The sequence below is a fragment of the Salmo trutta genome, chromosome 25 (assembly GCF_901001165.1).
Source record: "Salmo trutta chromosome 25, fSalTru1.1, whole genome shotgun sequence".
In the NCBI taxonomy this organism is placed as follows: domain Eukaryota; kingdom Metazoa; phylum Chordata; class Actinopteri; order Salmoniformes; family Salmonidae; genus Salmo; species Salmo trutta.
Window position 1 is genome coordinate 36,685,915 of NC_042981.1, and position 18,354 is coordinate 36,704,268.

The 18,354-nt window shown below is 46.4% G+C and overlaps 1 protein-coding gene across 1 annotated transcript in view; it reads right to left on the reverse strand.

Moving 5' to 3' along the window:
* Positions 1 to 827: 827 nt before the first annotated feature.
* LOC115162676 (cell wall protein IFF6-like) overlaps positions 828 to 18,354 on the reverse strand; it is an 84,291-nt gene continuing 66,764 nt past the window's right edge. The window contains exons 6-7 of the mRNA XM_029714165.1: positions 5,698 to 5,824; positions 828 to 1,543 (exon numbers count right to left, since the gene is read on the reverse strand). Of these exons, the coding sequence (XP_029570025.1) occupies positions 828 to 1,543; positions 5,698 to 5,824 (843 nt within the window). The remainder of the gene's footprint in view (positions 1,544 to 5,697; positions 5,825 to 18,354) is intronic.

An 18,354-nucleotide genomic window follows, 5' to 3' on the forward strand; every position in this document is an offset into this window, starting at 1 on the left:
ATACCCCATTGGACTTATAACACTGCAGGACACACACACACACACACACACACACACACACACACACACACACACAGGAATGTACACGGACACGCACACGCGACACAAAAAAACACAAACACACACTCAGATCCACAAACACACAGTCCGAGCAGGGTCAGGTGCTGGTCAGTGCTGGACTATATGTAACAGCAGTTGTTCGGTGAATCATACTCATGTGATGAGTAACCTTGGCTGAGAACTAAAGACATGTGTGAGCTCCCCATGCTAATGCTTTAGCTCAGAGGGCTACTACAGTCTTGTGGCGCGCAAGAGAGAGTCAGTCAAATGAACTGTGTTAGATCTGGGTTTTGTCTGTACTGGTCAGTGTTGTGGCCAGTGTCAGTACTGTGTTGTGGTTAGTGTCTGTGCTGGTCAGTCCTGTGTTGTGGTCAGTGTCTGTACTGGTCAGTCCTGTGTTGTGGTCAGTGTCTGTACTGGTCAGTCCTGTGTTGTGGTCAGTGTCTGTACTGGTTAGTCCTGTGTTGTGGTCAGTGTCTGTACTGGTCAGTCCTGTGTTGTGGTCAGTGTCTGTGCTGGTCAGTCCTGTGTTGTGGTCCTTGTCTGTGCTGGTCAGTCCTGTGTTATGGTCAGTGTCTGTGCTGGTCAGTCCTGTGTTGTGGTCAGTGTCTGTGCTGGTCAGTCCTGTGTTTTGGTCAGTCCTGTGTTGTGGTCAGTGTCTGTGCTGGCCAGTCATGTGTTGTGGTCAGTGTCTGTGCTGGTCAGTCCTGTGTTGTGGTCCTTGTCTGTGCTGGTCAGTCCTGTGTTGTGGTCAGTGTCTGTGCTGGTCAGTCCTGTGTTTTGGTCAGTCCTGTGTTGTGGTCCTTGTCTGTGCTGGTCAGTCCTGTGTTGTGGTCAGTGTCTGTGCTGGTCAGTCCTGTGTTGTGGTCAGTGTCTGTGCTGGTCAGTCCTGTGTTGTGGCTAGTGTCTGTGCTGGTCAGTCCTGTGTTGTGGTCTGTGTCTGTGCTGGTCAGTCCTGTGTTGTGGTCAGTGTCTGTGCTGGTCAGTCCTGTGTTGTGGTCAGTGTCTGTGCTGGTCAGTCCTGTGTTGTGGCTAGTGTCTGTGCTGGTCAGTCCTGTGTTGTGGTCTGTGTCTGTGCTGGTCAGTCCTGTGTTGTGGTCAGTGTCTGTACTGGTCAGTCCTGTGTTGTGGTCAGTGTCTGTGCTGGTCAGTCCTGTGTTGTAGTCAGTGTCTGTGCTGGTCAGTCCTGTGTTGTGGTCTGTGTCTGTACTGGTCAGTCCTGTGTTGTGGTCAGTGTCTGTACTGGTCAGTCCTGTGTTGTGGTCAGTGTCTGTACTGGTCAGTCCTGTGTTGTGGCTAGTGTCTGTGCTGGTCAGTCCTGTGTTGTGGTCTGTGTCTGTGCTGGTCAGTCCTGTGTTGTGGTCAGTGTCTGTACTGGTCAGTCCTGTGTTGTGGTCAGTGTCTGTGCTGGTCAGTCCTGTGTTGTGGTCAGTGTCTGTGCTGGTCAGTCCTGTGTTGTGGTCTGTGTCTGTACTGGTCAGTCCTGTGTTGTGGTCAGTGTCTGTATGAGCATGATTCAACCTTCTATAAATATGTCTGCCCTCTCTGCCTGGCCAATCACACGGATTAGCAACTCTCTCTTCCCCATCTTTACTGGACTCACCAGCCCTACCCACACACAAACACACACACACACATATGTACCCATGCGCAAACATACACACGCACACAAAAACACAGATACTGTGAGAAACGCACAGTGAGAAAAAAATCTGTTATGTTCTGTGAGAAATAGAGGGATGGGGTTGAGGAGGAGTTTCCCAGAGCATACACAACTACACAACTACACAACTACACGAAGACACAACTACACAACTACACAGACACAACTACACAACTACACAAAGACACAACTACACAACTACACAAAGACACAACTACACAACTACACGAAGACACAACTACAGTATGATTCTGATTCCCCTCTCTCTCCTTTCTCTGACTGTCGGATCAGTCCTTTTTCTCTCTTCCTCCTCTCATACTGACCACAAAATGACATTTTATTGTCTATTGATATTTTTAAGTCAACATAAATAGATGCCAGGTATAGCCAACCTGATATCTGTTTTTCCACTAAACACCAACCCTTTCACTACACTCCTCCATTCACCCGGCATGGCCCCCTGTCACTCCCTAACCATCCCCCCAGTCACTCCCTAACCATCCCCCCAGTCACTCCCTAACCATCCCCCCGGTCACTCCCTAACCATCCCCCCGGTCACTCCCTAACCATCCCCCCGGTCACTCCCTAACCATCCCCCCGGTCACTCCCTAACCATCCCCCCGGTCACTCCCTAACCATCCCCCCAGTCACTCCCTAACCATCCCCCCGGTCACTCCCTAACCATCCCCCCGGTCAGTCCAACCCCCTCTCCCCCACCGGAGGATGTGACTCACGCGGGGTTGACATGGTGACCACTGTGGTAATGTCTGACCCCAGGGCGAGTGGGTGAAAACCAGGTCAGAGAGAGGAAGACAACCAGAGACCTATGATAGTGGCTAGTTATAAAGGTAGGTAGGAGAGAGGGGTGGAGGAAGAAGAGAAGAGATGGGGGGGATGAGGGGTGAAGTGGATCCAAAATGCGTCTATGTGAGCTCAGACACAATTGTGCGCCGCCTCATGGGTCTCCCAGTCGCGGCCGGCTGCGACACAGCCCGGTATCCAACCCGGATCTGTAGTGACGCCTCCAGCACGGCGATGCAGCGTAGACCGCTGAGCCACTCCGGAGCAGATTGCGTTGATATTAACAGAACACTTCAACCCTTCTTAGCCCTCCTCCGTCCCCATCCTCTCTCTCCCTCCATGTCCCCTCTGTACCCCACTGGCCCCCTTCTTTCCCCCCCTCCATCCACTCTTACCCCTCTCCTCCAGTCGATGAAGTTTCCGTTGCGTTCCTCACGCCATTTCATCCAGAAGGACAACAACCACCCGAGCCACTGCCTGTTCACCCCGCGATCATCCAGAAGACGAGGTCAGTACAGGTGCATCAAAGCGGGGACCGAGAGACTGAAAAACAGCTTCTATCTCAAGGCCATCAGACTGTTAAACAGCCGTCACTAACATAGAGTGGCTGCTGCCAACATACTGACTCAACTCCACCCACTTTAATAATGGAAAAACTGATGTAATCAATTTATCACTAGCCACTTTATATTATATAATGTTCTCATACCCTACATTACTCATCTCTTCTGTATATACTGTACTCTATACCATCTACTGCATCTTGCCTATGCCGTTCGGGCATCACTCATTCATATATTTATATGTACATATTCTTATTCATTCCTTTACACTTGTGTGTATAAGGTAGTTGTTGTGGAATTGTTAGGTTAGATTACTTGTTAGATATTACTGCATGGTCAGAACTAGAAGCACAAGCATTTCGCAATACTTGCATTAACATCTGCTAACCATGTGTATGTGACAAATACATTTGATTTGATTTGAGCAGCACTCTAGGGTCCATCTCACACACACCTTCCTACACCTTAAAAACCTAAAAGAACAGACTATTAGCTATTCACACACACGCACACACACACACACACACACACACACACAGACACTCTCCTTGGGCTTGGAAATGGCAATGGAAAAAGGCCTGAGCGGAGGTGTCATCATTCTTCCTTCTCAGTCTTTCCATACCTCACACTGACATTTACATGTAAATACACGTGATAGGTGGCCGCGCTCGGGTTTCAATGAAAATACTAGGGCTGGGACGTGATACACAGGGACTAAAGCCAGGAGCGATCACCACTCTGTACATCACACACACACACACACACACACACACACACACACACACACACACACACACACAAACACACAGTTACACCTTCGACCCCATTTCACGGCCAAGAAAGAGTCAAGGGAAAATATGACACTCACCCATACACACACACACACCCTGGTCCCCCTCCCCCCCCCACACACACACACACCCTGGTCCTCCTCCTCACACACACACCCTGGTCCTCCTCCTCACACACACCCTGGTCTCCCTCCTCACACACACCCTGGTCCCCCCCCCCCCACACACACACAACACACCCTGGTCCTCCTCCTCACACACACCCTGGTCTCCCTCCTCACACACACCCTGGTCTCCCTCCTCACACACACCCTGGTCCCCCCCCCCCCTCCACACACACACACACCCTGGTCCCCCCCTCCACACACACACCCTTGTCCCCCTCCTCACACCCGGAAGGTGGGTCAGGGGAAAAAGTGACTGAGCGTAGCACAGCTGGCTGGCTGATTGAATTATGACAGGCATGTCTTATCACTGGGGGGGGGGCTCAAGTGGCAACCAGACACCAGGGAGCAGGGTAAAAAGATGGCCATAGGGGTATTTATAGGGAGACGGGTGGACAGGGACCAACACAAGCAATGGGACCAAAGGACTCATTGGGGTCACCAGAGGAAGGGATTGAGGGAGCGAGGGAAGGAGGTGAAAGGGGACTGATCATGGGACAGGGACCAACGGATTCCATGGGGTCACCATAAAGGACGGAGGGAGGGACATGGATTGACCAAGTTTTCCACAGCAGCAGTTGTCATCATGACCCTGACTGTGATAGGCTGGGGTCACAACTGGGTTGTGGTCAAGTGAGCTTGATGGTCAGATGTTATAGTGAAGAAGAGTCGGGAGAGCATTCTCTTTTCCTACAAATGTGTTTCCATTGACCCTTACTTCAAAGTTTCCCCTCCAAGCTTCCCTCTGACCTTTCAGTAGAAAGTGAGCGAAGGGGCTTATGATTCAGCAATGGTCTGCCTCAAGTTTTCAAAAGTACGTAGGGAGATATTCATGAAAAGTTACCAAAATGGATCATTCTTTTCCTAAATAGTACGAGATTCAACCAAGGTGTGGACAAAGAGGCAGCCTGTCTTGCATACATTAGGGTCTCAAACTGTTTCCCACCGAGCAGTACAGGACAAACAAGAGATTAGTTCTATCAAACAGGCAGGCATTGCTAACTAGGATAAACTGTACACACACTCCAACCCTGCTCAGTGAGACTGTGATGGAATGAACGTGGATGATATATGCTGTACAGCTCTCTCTCCCTCCCTCGCGCTCGCTCTCTCTCTCTCCCTCCCTCGCGCTCGCTCTCTCTCTCTCCCTCGCTCTCTCTCGCTCTCCCTCTCTCTCGGCTTCATAGGACAGGTGGTGGCAGGGACAGAATATCCGCATACAAAAAGATCAAAAAAGGGGCAGAGAGAGAGAGAGAGAGAGAGAGAGAGAGAAAGAACGAGAGAGTATGAAGACAGCATGGTCGTTGCCAGTGTTTGAACAGAGGGTTCTTCTCTCCAACAGAGCCAATTCATCTCTCCTTATGACACTGCCTAACTCTCAGGGCTTTCTCTCACTCCTTCCTCAGAGATATATATATATATATAAGAGAGAGAGAGAGAAGGATGAAAAGGAGAGGAAAGAGAGAGGGAGAGAGAAATGAGATGAGAGTGAGAAACGGGTGATAGAGTGAAATAGGGCTAGGGAGAGAGGACAGAGATAGAGAAGAAGAACGACATAACAAGAGACTAGTGAAAGAGAGAGGACTAGCCAGAAGCTTCCTAGGAGCTATATTCATTTCCCTCCCTGTCAGTTTGGCTGTCCCTCCACCTCTTACCTGTGTTACCTGAATAAATAGCGCGCTCTCCTGTAGCGCCGGGGAAGCGCTGAGGGCTAAACGTGTCCCGGCTAATGAAGCTTTCAGCGTGGGGCTGCTCTGACAGCTGGCGGGGGAGGGCTGGGAACTACACGGCATGAAATAAGGGGGAAAATTGATTAGCAATTTTCATTTACACAGCTAAACAAAAGCTGCTCTGCATATCAGGGGCTGCTGGGTTAAGTGTTGGTGGAGGGTAGGGGGAGGGGGAGGGAAAAAATCCCCCTTCCACCAATGTGAGCTAAAGCCAAAATATGCTATATTCTATATACCCTTTTGTTTGGTAATAGAGAAAGGGGGCTTTTGGGGAGAGAGAGAGAGAGAGAGTGAAAGGAGGGAGAGGAGGGAGAGCGAGAAAGAGAGAGGGGGCACTTGAAGAGAGAGGGAGAGAGAGAAAAGCAGGGAAAGGGGGGGAGAGAGAAAGAGAGAGGGGGCACTAGGAGAGAGAGAATTCCGCAGCGGGCCCGGGGCATGAGGTTGACAGTAAGGGAGGGGAGGGGAGGGGTGGGGTGGGAAGGTACAAGAGTTCACGCTAGTGGCCCAATTCTGAAAATGAAACCTGGAACAAGAACAAGCCATGAGGCCATTCTGCAACAAAAGGAGTGGGAGAAAAACACACATCACTCTTTATACACAAACCATCACTCTTAAGTTATTAAAGCCACTCAGTACCGTCACCAATAAAGGGTTTTGCCAACGTGGCGTTCCAAGCCTAATGTGTACGGTGTGTATAGGCCGGCCCAGGCCCATATTGTAGGAAGTGTTTATTGAAGGGCTTTTGGCAGAACTCAAAGGCGCATGATGGTATCAACAATGACCAGCAGCCTGTATCGTTACTCAGACTCAGGACCCACCGCCAACAGAGCTTTCGCCGTCATCTCAGAGAGCAGCATAAAAACTCTCTCCTTCTGAGAGCATAAGAGGAGGATCCCAAGACTGGCAGCTGGTGAATGAAAAAAATAATAATAAACTTCTAACCAAAACACTGTACACAACTCCAAATTTAATTTTCTGCAAGGTTACACACAATAATTACTAGCTTTATAAAACCCATAACTAATGGCTTCCAATGAGACGATCTATAGCTATCGATCGGCTAACAATCTTGGCTAGGTGTAACACTCTCTCACTGTGGAACACTTCACAGGGAGGAGAGGAGGAGGAGGAGAGGAGGAAAGGAGAGGAAGAGGAAAGGAGATGGCCCCGCGTGGCTCAGTTGGTCGAGCGTGGTGTTTGCAACACCAGGGTTGTGGGTTTGATTCCCACGGGGGACCAGGATGTAAAAAAAAAGCAAGGGAATGTATACAGTCACTACTGTAAGTCGCTCTGGATAAGAGTGTCTGCTAAATGACTCAAATGAGGCGCAGCACAGAGAAAACAAGAGATGTGTAACTATGCATCTTATATATAATAGGCCTATATTCCTTATCTGCTACTGTAGGCAATGACTTCCTGATTACTGAGGTACTTCCAGCACATAGCAACTAGGGCGTACATGGCATAACAACCACTTAACCTACAGAGTCAACAGACAATCGTGTGAATTACATGACTAAGACAGACAGAGGTGCACTACATATAAACATACTGTAAAATAATGTTCCGTTTATTATTTACGGTAGCTATCCAACCACATCCCGAGGTAATAATCCTACACTTGACGGCTCGTGAAAAGCGCACTTGGAACGAAGAACTAAAGGCGGTCGCCTCGGAGGAGTGCGGAGGACGGAGGACGGGGATGAATATTCCCTGAAATGCGGTTCAATCCAGAGCGCCAGTAATCCATGGGATTAAGATTCTAAATACTCCTATTCGAGCCAATTAATTCAGTCCATGCAGAGCTGACCGGCTCTGCTCGTGTCATTAAGAGGATGGGTGACTTCATGGGAAACACATCTGTCCCCGCTACATTAATGCGCGGGTTCTTCTCCTGACCACGCAGTCTTATCCTGCTGCACTATACACACACACACACACTCCACCATGCACAGGAATACATTGAGACGGGGAGGGGGGGGGGGGGGGGACCTTAAATTGATGGATACATTATGGCAGTGGAATACTAATGATTGGATCAGCCTGGGTCTAAGTCTACAGGATTTCACTTGGCTTTCACTGGCCGAGGCAAATCCTGGATTAGAGGTAAATACGGGATTAGAGAGAACAGAGAGATAGACTGGACAAACACACGACTTGAAACAATCCGGGAAAGATCCTAAATAGTGACTTTCTCTAACGCTCAGTGGAAAGAGCGAGAGATGGAAAGGGAGAGCGAGAGAGAGAGAGAGAGAGAGAGAGAGAGAGAGAGAGAGAGAGAGAGAAAAGAACGAACGAAAGAAAGAACGGAAGAAAGAAAGTACAGCTTTCACTCTCCTTTCAGGCTTTAGGCCCCTTCGGCTTGCCTCAGATCGCAACAACGATGCCTTCTAAAACCCACTTCCTGCTTGACGTGACGTCACTGCCTACATCGCAGGGAGAGGACTGCAGCTGCCTAAGGGCTGTGGATCTCTGATTAGTGCGTGTGCGTGCGTGCGCGTGTAGGCCAGCAGCCTCTCTCCCTCTGCATGGGTATTAATAGGGACACACGTCATAGAGAAAGGCCTCAGGCTGGAACCTACCCTTAGGCACTGATCTAGGATCAGCTTCAAAACATAAACTGAACCATTAGACGGGCAAAACTGACCTTAGATCAGCATTTAGGAGCAGCTGTGTTGCAGTCTAGAAATACCCTCAGAGGATACATCAAGAACAGAGTTATCCACAGTGATAAGACCCCCATTGTGAGTATCATGCTAGTTATAGAGAGAGTCTGGCCAACCATAGACCTGGACGTCGTCGTGTTGCTGCCTCCAAGCACTTGGATTCTTAGTACTATCGTTGTCAGTCTAGCAGTTCAGCTATCCTGATTCCTTTAGAATTCTGTACTATCAATGAGAATTCTTTTTTTTTTTTTTAAATGCGTTCAGTCAAACAAGAAGTGTAATTTCTCCATATCTTTCACTTCTCGTCTTAATACAAGTGGTGTCGCCGTCGGATACCAGCTACAGCCACCCACCCTCTCACTTTGTATCTGGCCTGACATGGCTCAGTGCGACTGGGCAAAGACGTGGCCGATGACCACTGACTTTTTGAATTATTGAGTGAGTGACCTTAATTGGCTGTTGAAAAATCCCCACATCCTATCGCTCCAGAGAATCTGCTAATATTCTAAATATACATCACACATAGTGGCAGATACTGAGGAGGACCATGATGGCCACATGAGGAATATTGTATTCACATCTAAATTGTGCTTACATATATATGTAAATGAATGCTAGATATACTGCATAGCTTGACATTTTGGCATATTGGAAGAGGATCGGGGATACATTTGGCTTTAATAAAGGAGCAGATAGATTAGGATTTGATATACAGATGTAGGATCTTCATTTGAGCCAGTTTCCTACTGCAGGAAAATAATCCTGCCGCACAGGAAATGTGAATTATTATGTGGATTACAGTGAATGGACATTTTTTTGTAGGGGTTGATACAAGGGCAAATCAAGTCTGATATTGCAAAGTGGAAAAGACATACTTCAGAATCCTTTTTAAACCTCAAATACACCACAAGTTTGCATTTCCTGCTGTGCAGAATAATTCTCAGCAACAAAAGAGTGATCAAATTCAGATCCAACATCTGGAAGGCCCTACAGGTCCCCTACTAGTCTGTCCAGATAACCTCACAATCACAATCTAGATTGCAAAACTAACCAAACTGCCCAAAGAGATGGGCTAAACTGCACACATAGGAATTCAATCTCTCTCTCTCTCACACACACACACACACACACACACTTCAAGCTTGGCAGTTTCTCCTGAACCATACGGTGATTTGTATTCTCCATAATCCCCTGTCAGAAGCATTTAGGCAGTGAAACAATAGCAGCACAACCAACAGCAAGCCCCTTCACTCCCAGCTTGGCAGGTCAGAGTAGGAGCAGCAGGTTTCCCCTGCACACACTCACATGCACACGCACTCTCTCTCTCACACACACACACACACACACACACACACACACACACACACACACACACACACACACACACACACACATGTTGTCCTGACTAGGTGCACGTTACTCACAAAGTCTTCCTGGCTTTCTCGAAAGAGTTGTGGTGCAGTTTTCAAGGACACACTCGTCTGTCGTCTCCCCCTCTCTCTCTCTTTCTCTCTCTCGTCCTCCTCTCTGTCGCTGCAGCCACAACAAATGTGAACGTGACGCTCTCTCTCTCTGTCTCTCGTTCTCTCGTTTCTGCCTCTCTTCTCTCCGTCTGTTGCCACTGGATCAGAGTGTTTCTCTGTGTACCGCCAAGCGGGACCTCTCTCTTGGCGAGTGTGGCTTGTGAGAGCAAGGGAGCGAGGGAAGGAGGGAGAGAGGGAGGGGAAAGAGAGAGAAAAAGGAGTGCTGGGTGAACTGACCGACTCATTCCCCTGCCTGTGTACTGGTACACACACACACACACACACACACACACACACACACACACACACACACACACACACACACTCTACACAGAACTGGCTACGGCAGGCTCCTATTGCAAGCCTGCAGAAAACAGCCTACTTTACTGAAAAGCACCAGCATCACATTTCAGGGAAGAGAGAGGGAGAGAGAGAGAGGACTGGGACAGGACAGGACTGGAGAGGAAGTCTCAGTCTACTCAGCGCTACTCGGTCCCCAAAGCCCAGCTGTCTCACGTGAAAAATGCCCCCTAGCTGAATTGAGAAAAGGGCTTCGATAAACAAACAAAGAAACAAACAAATGTCTGTTTAAAGAGAGAGCTTGTGTTTCCTGCTTATGTTGCCCATTGCTGCTTTTTCTGTTTCTTGTACACATCAGCAGTGCATGTGCAACAACCGTGTTTCCCTGTTTGGGCTAATACACACTGGGAGGAGAGGGGCGGATACTGTATTGACATAGGCTAGTCTACTACGAGTACTACTGCGTAGCTTCAGAAAACCAGACACTGTATCAGAGGAACATTTAGCTTTACCTATTCATTGTCAACACTATAAATACTGATTATTTTTTGTATACTTTATGGCGAGTATCAATATCATTCACAATTCTATCCTGGTTCTAAACTAGGGTTGGGCGGTTTACATATTTTCATATCGTGATACCGTCCTTCTCTCATCATGAGATTTACGGTATTACCGGTTTAGTACACAAGGGGTCGCCAAAAAAAAAAAAAAAGCCCATTGAGCGTCTATTACCAGAATGCTAACAAAATTAGCACAAGTAAGAGCAAATTTCCATGGAGGCTGCTAGCTAAATATGCTAATGAGTACAAACAGAAAAGAAAACAAATTACAAAGACAGGCAATCCAGCTCATAGAGTTATTCATATATAGGTAGGAGCTACCGAATGTCAGTTTTGGTGAGTTTGGACATTTACAAGCGAATGTGAAAGAGAGACATTGTGCAAATTAGTTTTGAGGATGCTTGTCTGAAGGAAGAACAGTACTGGCTCTGAAGGAGCAGCTGTGTCTGTGTGGAGTCTGGAGTCTGGAGTCGCTAGGGCAACGGGCCTGCCTGCTCTGCTTGGAGAAGAGGGGGGAGGAGCAGACGAGCCGAAAACAGAGAGGAGAAAAAACGCAAGGAAATCAAGCAGTGGCAGCTGTACAGATAACTCATCCAACAGGCTTTGACTTCTCAAACACGGCAGAAAGCGAACACTGCAGTATATGATGCCCCGTCACCTTATTAATTCAGCCACTTGCAAGTGAAACTTAGGGGTCGCATTAACGCAGAATGATGTGTTTTTCATGCAGGAATGAAATTATAAAACGCATAAGCAATATCTTGCTGAGTTTTGTAAACGCAGATCTAAAAGGCTTCTTGTAATTTCTGCTCGGCGTCAGACTCATTTTGTGCTTCATTTGCACTTCTCCACTTGGATGAGAATTCACGAACGGGCATTCTAAATGTGTAGTGTAGCTACTTTCATCCGGTACTGTTTTTCGGTGTAGCCAGCCTATTTTCTCTGGTAAAATGAAAGAATAACAGGCATTTACGTAAAAAAAAGAGTTACATGTATTGAAAAACTTCAAATAAATAGTTTCAAAGGTATTGACGGTATTAAAAAAACATCCAGTGGCTATTTCCAAATGCGTGGTATTCGGTATATATGGTATACTGTCCAAGCTTATTCTAAACTACTGTATCCTTGATCTGCTTACCTGACCACTGTAGTCTATACACTCTAAGAAAAAAGGGTCCCAAAAGGGTTCTTCTGCTGTCACCATAGGAGAACCCTTTTTGGGTCCAGGTGGAACCCTTTTTTGGTTCCAGGTAGAACTCTTTTGGGCTCTATGTAGAACCCTCTGTGGAAAGCGTTCTACATGGAACGCAAAAGGGTTCTACTTGGAACCAAAAAGGGTTCTTTAAGGGGACAGCCGAAGAACACTTTTAGGTTCTAGATAGCACCCTTTTTTTTAAGTGTACAAACTAAATGATGGGGGAGCATGTAATATTTCACAGAGGACAAGAGGTGATGCTTTTGGTTTTTGTATACAGTGTCTCATGTCACAACAGAATGTCTCAAGTCTGATTTTTATTCATCCAATGGGGGTGCCCCCCCCCTCCCCACACTCTCTCTACCTCTCTTGCCTGACAGACAGAGCTCCATATGGCGGTGGAAATGATAATATAAAACCGGTCGACCCGAATCAAATACAACAGTTTCTCAGCAGATACAAAAGGTATGAATCGATTTTAGCCCGCCACAGTCCGTGTCCTTATCAGCGTTAGAAAACATTTTAAGGACAAGTCTCCCACTGAATAATACCCAGCAGCACACCACGGTTGAAGTTAGGGGAAACATTGAGAGGCATAGAACAAGTCCTCCTGGAAAAAAGCACAGAATAGCGTAAATATGCAACTTGACATACCGGTGAATTATCAATAATATATATTTCAAAATAACCGGTCTACCTATCGACGAGGCTACCCGTGCACTTGAGGCTTGCTTGTGCAAAGTACAGAAATAACCTTTTGCATTTCGTCTTGAACATCCTGTTTGAGAGTGACCTGTTCAAAATGAATAGCGTAGCCTACATTTCAGAAGTAAGACTCGGAGTAAGACTCTTATTGGCGGAAATAGTGCAACCCGAGGAGAAAGCTTAGTAATGGGTTATTACCTTGTGGGTCAGTATTATGGCTGTAGCACCTTGACCGGGTGGACACAAGGTGAGGGACAGAAGCCAGTCAAAACCAAAGACAGCTGCACCTGCCAGCCCTGCAGGATATCAGTGCATATTTGATTCTAAGCCTACCAGGCCCATTATGTGCATTACATATCCCGTGTCTCTGTGTAGTAAAACAGACACGTGGATCTAAAGAAGGGGAGAAGCAGCTAATCAATCCATATGGCCAGAGCCAAAGGGAAGTTATAGTTTGCCTATAGCAATGCATTGATACCGCCATTGATTCCCTATGTAAATGCAGGCATCAGCGGTAGCTTATTGCAGATGTGATCGATTAGAATCGTGTGTGTGTGTGTGTGTGTGTGTGTGTGTGTGTGTGTGTGTGTGTGTGTGTGTGTGTGTGTGTGTGTGTGTGTGTGTGTGTGTGTGTGTGTGTGTGTGTGTGTGTGTGTGGGGACAACGTTGCAAATGCACAGCCTTCTGGAAATAAACGTTGTCCAACACAAAGTGATAATTCATTGAAATCATTTACATTGTTAATGGTTATGTCTATGGTATTTTCTCACTAGCTGTAGTACTTGTTTCTGCCCCTCATTCTGTTGCATCTTGGTCTTCACTGTTTCATGAAAAGGCTTGAAAGAATGAATCATGCCATCGTTGGAATTCCAATAAAATATCTTAATATGCTTTTTTCCCCCGAATTGTTTCATATTCGCCTGATGAAAATGATTGGCTTACAGAGGCTACATTTTTTGGTCAGTTTAGGTTAGATTGCTGACAGGAGAAAAGGGCATTCTGACCACCAAATAAATAATAATAATTATAATAATAATTGTTCATATAAATTGTAACCCCCCCCCACTCTTTGCTACAGGTTTTTGCACAAACAAGTCAAATTAGCATGTACACATACTGTACAGTGCAGTAAAACATTTTTTTCATTTATTTAGAATATTGTGTACAATTTTGCTTTTGAAGAATGAAAGTTGAATGTACTGTAACTCAGCTAGGAGAAACGCCGGAGGGAGATCAATAGAATCTAAACATTCCGATATACTCTAACCTTTACATCATGTTATTCTGAACAGGTAACATATAACGACCCAAAGGGGACCAGGACAGGAAGTGAAAGATATCACAACAGAACTAACATTAACTATTGAAAGCCAACACTTCATTCCTCCAACTTCTCAGCGCGCCAATAAAGTTAGATCTGTGTTCTGTAAACAGTTCAGTCTAATGATACAGCAGGGTGAGGTAGGGTGACAGTTCTTTCTTAGAACAGGAAGAGGACGCGGTAACCCACCTCCCAAAAAACAGCCCCGCTCCTAATTTACCCCCAACAATCAATCTCACACAGACACAGTCGGAGGACTGGATGACTCGAACGCAACAGGATCCACACACACTTTAGTGCTGACGAGGGGGGAAAGCTGCTCATATCTGTGGCATGGAGCTCTATCTCTCTAGCTCTGCCTTCTACGGGACTGGGAGGAAAGTCAGCTACTCTGAGAGGTCACACAGGACTGGGACTGGGAGGAAAGTCACCTAGTCTGAGACTTCTACAGGACTGGGACTTGGAGGAAAGTCACCTACTCTGAGAGGTCACACAGGTTAGAGCTCCAGAGAATGAACGAAAGCACCAGGGACGAGAAGGGGGGGGGGGTTTGGGGACAGTGGCTGACTGACGCCAGTACAGGAGGTACAGACAGATATAGCAGCTCCAGTATTGTTTTAGATCGACAGCGGCTTGGCTTGGAGAGATGAGACAGGAGCCCAGCATTAACCCTCAACTTTGTCCATTCCTCAAGTGCCCTGGTCATTAGGTGACACCCAAGCCATCCCTAAACACACTACACCCCTGGGTTACCGCACACAAACACACACACACTCCCCTCCTCTCCCTGTACGCAGACTATTTTCTGCCCCCTACCACCTTGTCACTATTCAGTGTCATGGCTACAGAGTGTGCTTTGTTTACGCTGTAATGATATCGCCCCTGAGATCGCCATGGCGATTTATTTATGCCTCTGCACTAATAACGGAGTTGCAGGAAATCTATTTCCATGACCTAAACCATGAATCTTAATCCTTTAATATCCTGTTGATTGAATTTATGACTCATTTATTAGACTTAAGACTAATTGGATCTTAGCTTTATTTATTCGGTAAATCATCCCAAAAACAGGGCCGAGAGAAACCGAGCTGGGGCAATCGGTTCCCTCCTGCACTCCTCTCAAAGTGGGAGAAACACTGTGTGCTATTCATTCCTATAGGATGACATGTTTCATTGAAGTCTTCAAAATGAAATTAAAACTGCTTGGCTGAGATAGAGGATGATGACGAGACTGAAAACAACAGCAACTGTTATAGATACTAGAAGTAGAAGTACATTAAAAGGGGTGAACGGGACCCATTGCTCAAACACATAGGCTATCAAACTGGACCAAGACTCTTCTGTACACATAGTACACTATTCACACAATCACCATAGGGATAGCATTATTTTTAGGATAGGGATAGGCCTATATGATAAGACTTAATAAAATAAAACAATTGTGTTGGTAGGTAGATTGTAAGCAGTGTTTCTTAAGTGTAAACGCATATTAAGAGCTGATACTCATGGGGCAGCGTTCATGCACAACGATGGTCGAACATTCAGGTGCATATATTGTGTAGAACAGACAAGTAGAGTACCAGTATACCATCTTGTCAGCTCTATTCATGGTATTTCTATCTGCAACGTTCTAATGTTGCGCCCTCCTGAGCGTGGCCCGGATGACGAGCTTGGACTGCATGTTTAGGAAATGCCTTCAGCACCATGGACAGCTCCGCTTGAAAACACGCTCTGTCAAATTGAGCATGGATCCCTCTGAAATTTGGCAAATACAACCTATGCATTTAGCCTACATACATGTTTACGTTGAAAAATCACTGTCTCTTTTTGAGTTTCACTTGGAAAATGGACTGATATCTATTATCTATATAAAAAAAACAATATTCACAAGCATCAATGCAACTATACCTAATTGTTGGAGTGACGACAATAGGCCTATACGTGCTATTGACATGTTCTTGTCGCTGTTAAACTGTTATGAGTCTAGAAGTCACATTGTCCTCTGCGTGGCATTAGGTCTACACATCGATTTCAGACAAGTACTCACAGTCTCTCTATACGCTTTATTACACGTTTGCCAATCTAACGTTACAGTATAAAACTCCTATCGATTAAAAACAACAACAACATCAATGTGTCGCAATTTGCCTTTTGAGGTCAGGCGCGCGGCTATGGCGTTCCGTCAGTCGCAGTGCTCCATCTGAGTAGCTGTTGAAGTATTCTATTGAAGAGAAGCTCGTTTAACTTGCAGCTGTGCAGAATTGAAAACGTAAGTGTGGAGCCATCCGTCTCCGTATGAGGGAGCTGACACCTTTAAACGCTATTGACATGCCATCGCATTAACATGCAAACCGCACTGCACATTTGATTCGATTAGTTCATTGTACAGCTCTTTTCTCCCGGTCAACTCTGTAGAGCAACGGGATTCTGCACCACGAGACAGTAAGCTCACTCTTCGAATGACACGCTGGCCGTGCTGCTTCAATCATGACGGTCTATTTTGCCATCGTTGACTATACTGTTCTCGAATGTTCCTCCTCGTGTAAATGTGTAATTATACATTATTATAAATTATAGCCTACACTTTTGTATGTAATGTTATTTGTATTTATTTTTTTTATATTATTTTGCATATAGGATTGTATGAGGTTATTATTTTAAACCTGCTCCCTCGAAATGGCATTCTCTTGCGTGGCGTTGTCTATTTTTTGAGAGTAAGAGAGAGAGAGAGAGAGAAGCAGAGAGAGGAAGGAAAAGGGAGAGAGGCCACTGTATAGAGAGTACTGTATCTTTGCTGCCACCTAATGCAGATATTACACACCCGGGTCTTACATGGTTTAATTTCGGGGCTGGGGAATTCACAGCCACACGACCGGCAACAGAGCGGCTTGCACCACTGCAGGTAACCGTGATTTTCGGCGTCGCACGAGGCATTTGTGATATGCTAATTTAATCATTTCTGTCTACCGGCCCTTCCACCTATCAATCTAATCACTTAATCAGGATTCGCACCGGGAGCGCTGAGCTGGAGCCATCGCGTGCACAAATACCACAGCAGTCCCTTTCATCTGCCCCCCCCCCCCCCCCCCACTCCATCCGCACCACAGCTTTTCATTTTAGTGATGGTTCACTTTAATTATTATGAAAATTAAATCAAATGTAATCACCCGGATTAATGCAACCTGCGAGATAATTCAATGGCGCGCGAAAGCAAATCTATAAATCTCCCAAAACTGCACGCGGCAGGCACGGTCCTGACTGCATGGGCCGAACGATTAAGGCCAGTCAACATTCTAACTAGCCCGCTCCGTCGAGTTTAATATAGAGCCTTCAGTAAAACATTATTCTATGTTTAACAGCTTTTATATTTTCTTTACTTTTTAGAATACCCCCAACCTCTAAAAATAGATAGCCTAGTTAGTGTAGCCTATATGCCTAAGTTATACTGTTGTAAATCTGATATAGTCTATTTCCACGGCAAGTGTGTGTGTGTGTGTGTGTGTCCGTGCGCGTGCGTGACTGTGTGCGCGCGTAGGGGTATGTGCGCCTTTGGCAAGCCTGTGATGCCTTTTGGGGCTAATTAGCCCCGTGTTGATGTAAAAGATACGCCAACTCTGACCAACATATGGTTTTAACTAACTCACTCCCTCACTAATCTGACTCTGCCAACCATAAACGTATAATGAACCTGGTTACTCACATGCTCGCCTGGTGTCACCTCTGAGTAGTATATTAGTGGACTGGGCTGCGGCGGTCGGAGAGGGGTTGAGGTTCTGGGGTTGGTGGTGGCTTTTTCTTCTTCTTTGGTCGCTCTGAGCGCGAGCCTGTCTGGGCGGTGATTTGCTTCGGGTCTTGAGCAGCGCTTTGCGTTGTGGGGCTTCAATCTGTAAGGGTCGCGGGTTTCAGGATTAGGGATGCCTGCAGGTGCTTTCTAATGCCGACAGACAGAGGGAGAGAAAGAGAGATGGGAGAGGGGAGACTATAAATAGGTAACTTTTTTTATGGCAAACGGGGACAAAATAGATAGGAAGGCATGGTTTTTGCGCGGCTATAGGACGGATTCGTGAGACCCTCTTTTCTCACTCTCTCTCTCTCTGGGCAGACAGGGGTGCCCCGCTACACTCCACGGATACACAGCTAGTTGAAAATGTTTATGAAATAATTCGTGTCATGAAAATTGAAAAGTGGTTTATTGGGAGTAGATGATTTTCCTAATTTCTTTGACATTGTGATATAGCCTGACTTTAATTTGCAGGAACGAAACTAAGCACCACTCACTTAGGTGGTAGATATATGTTCATGTAAAATG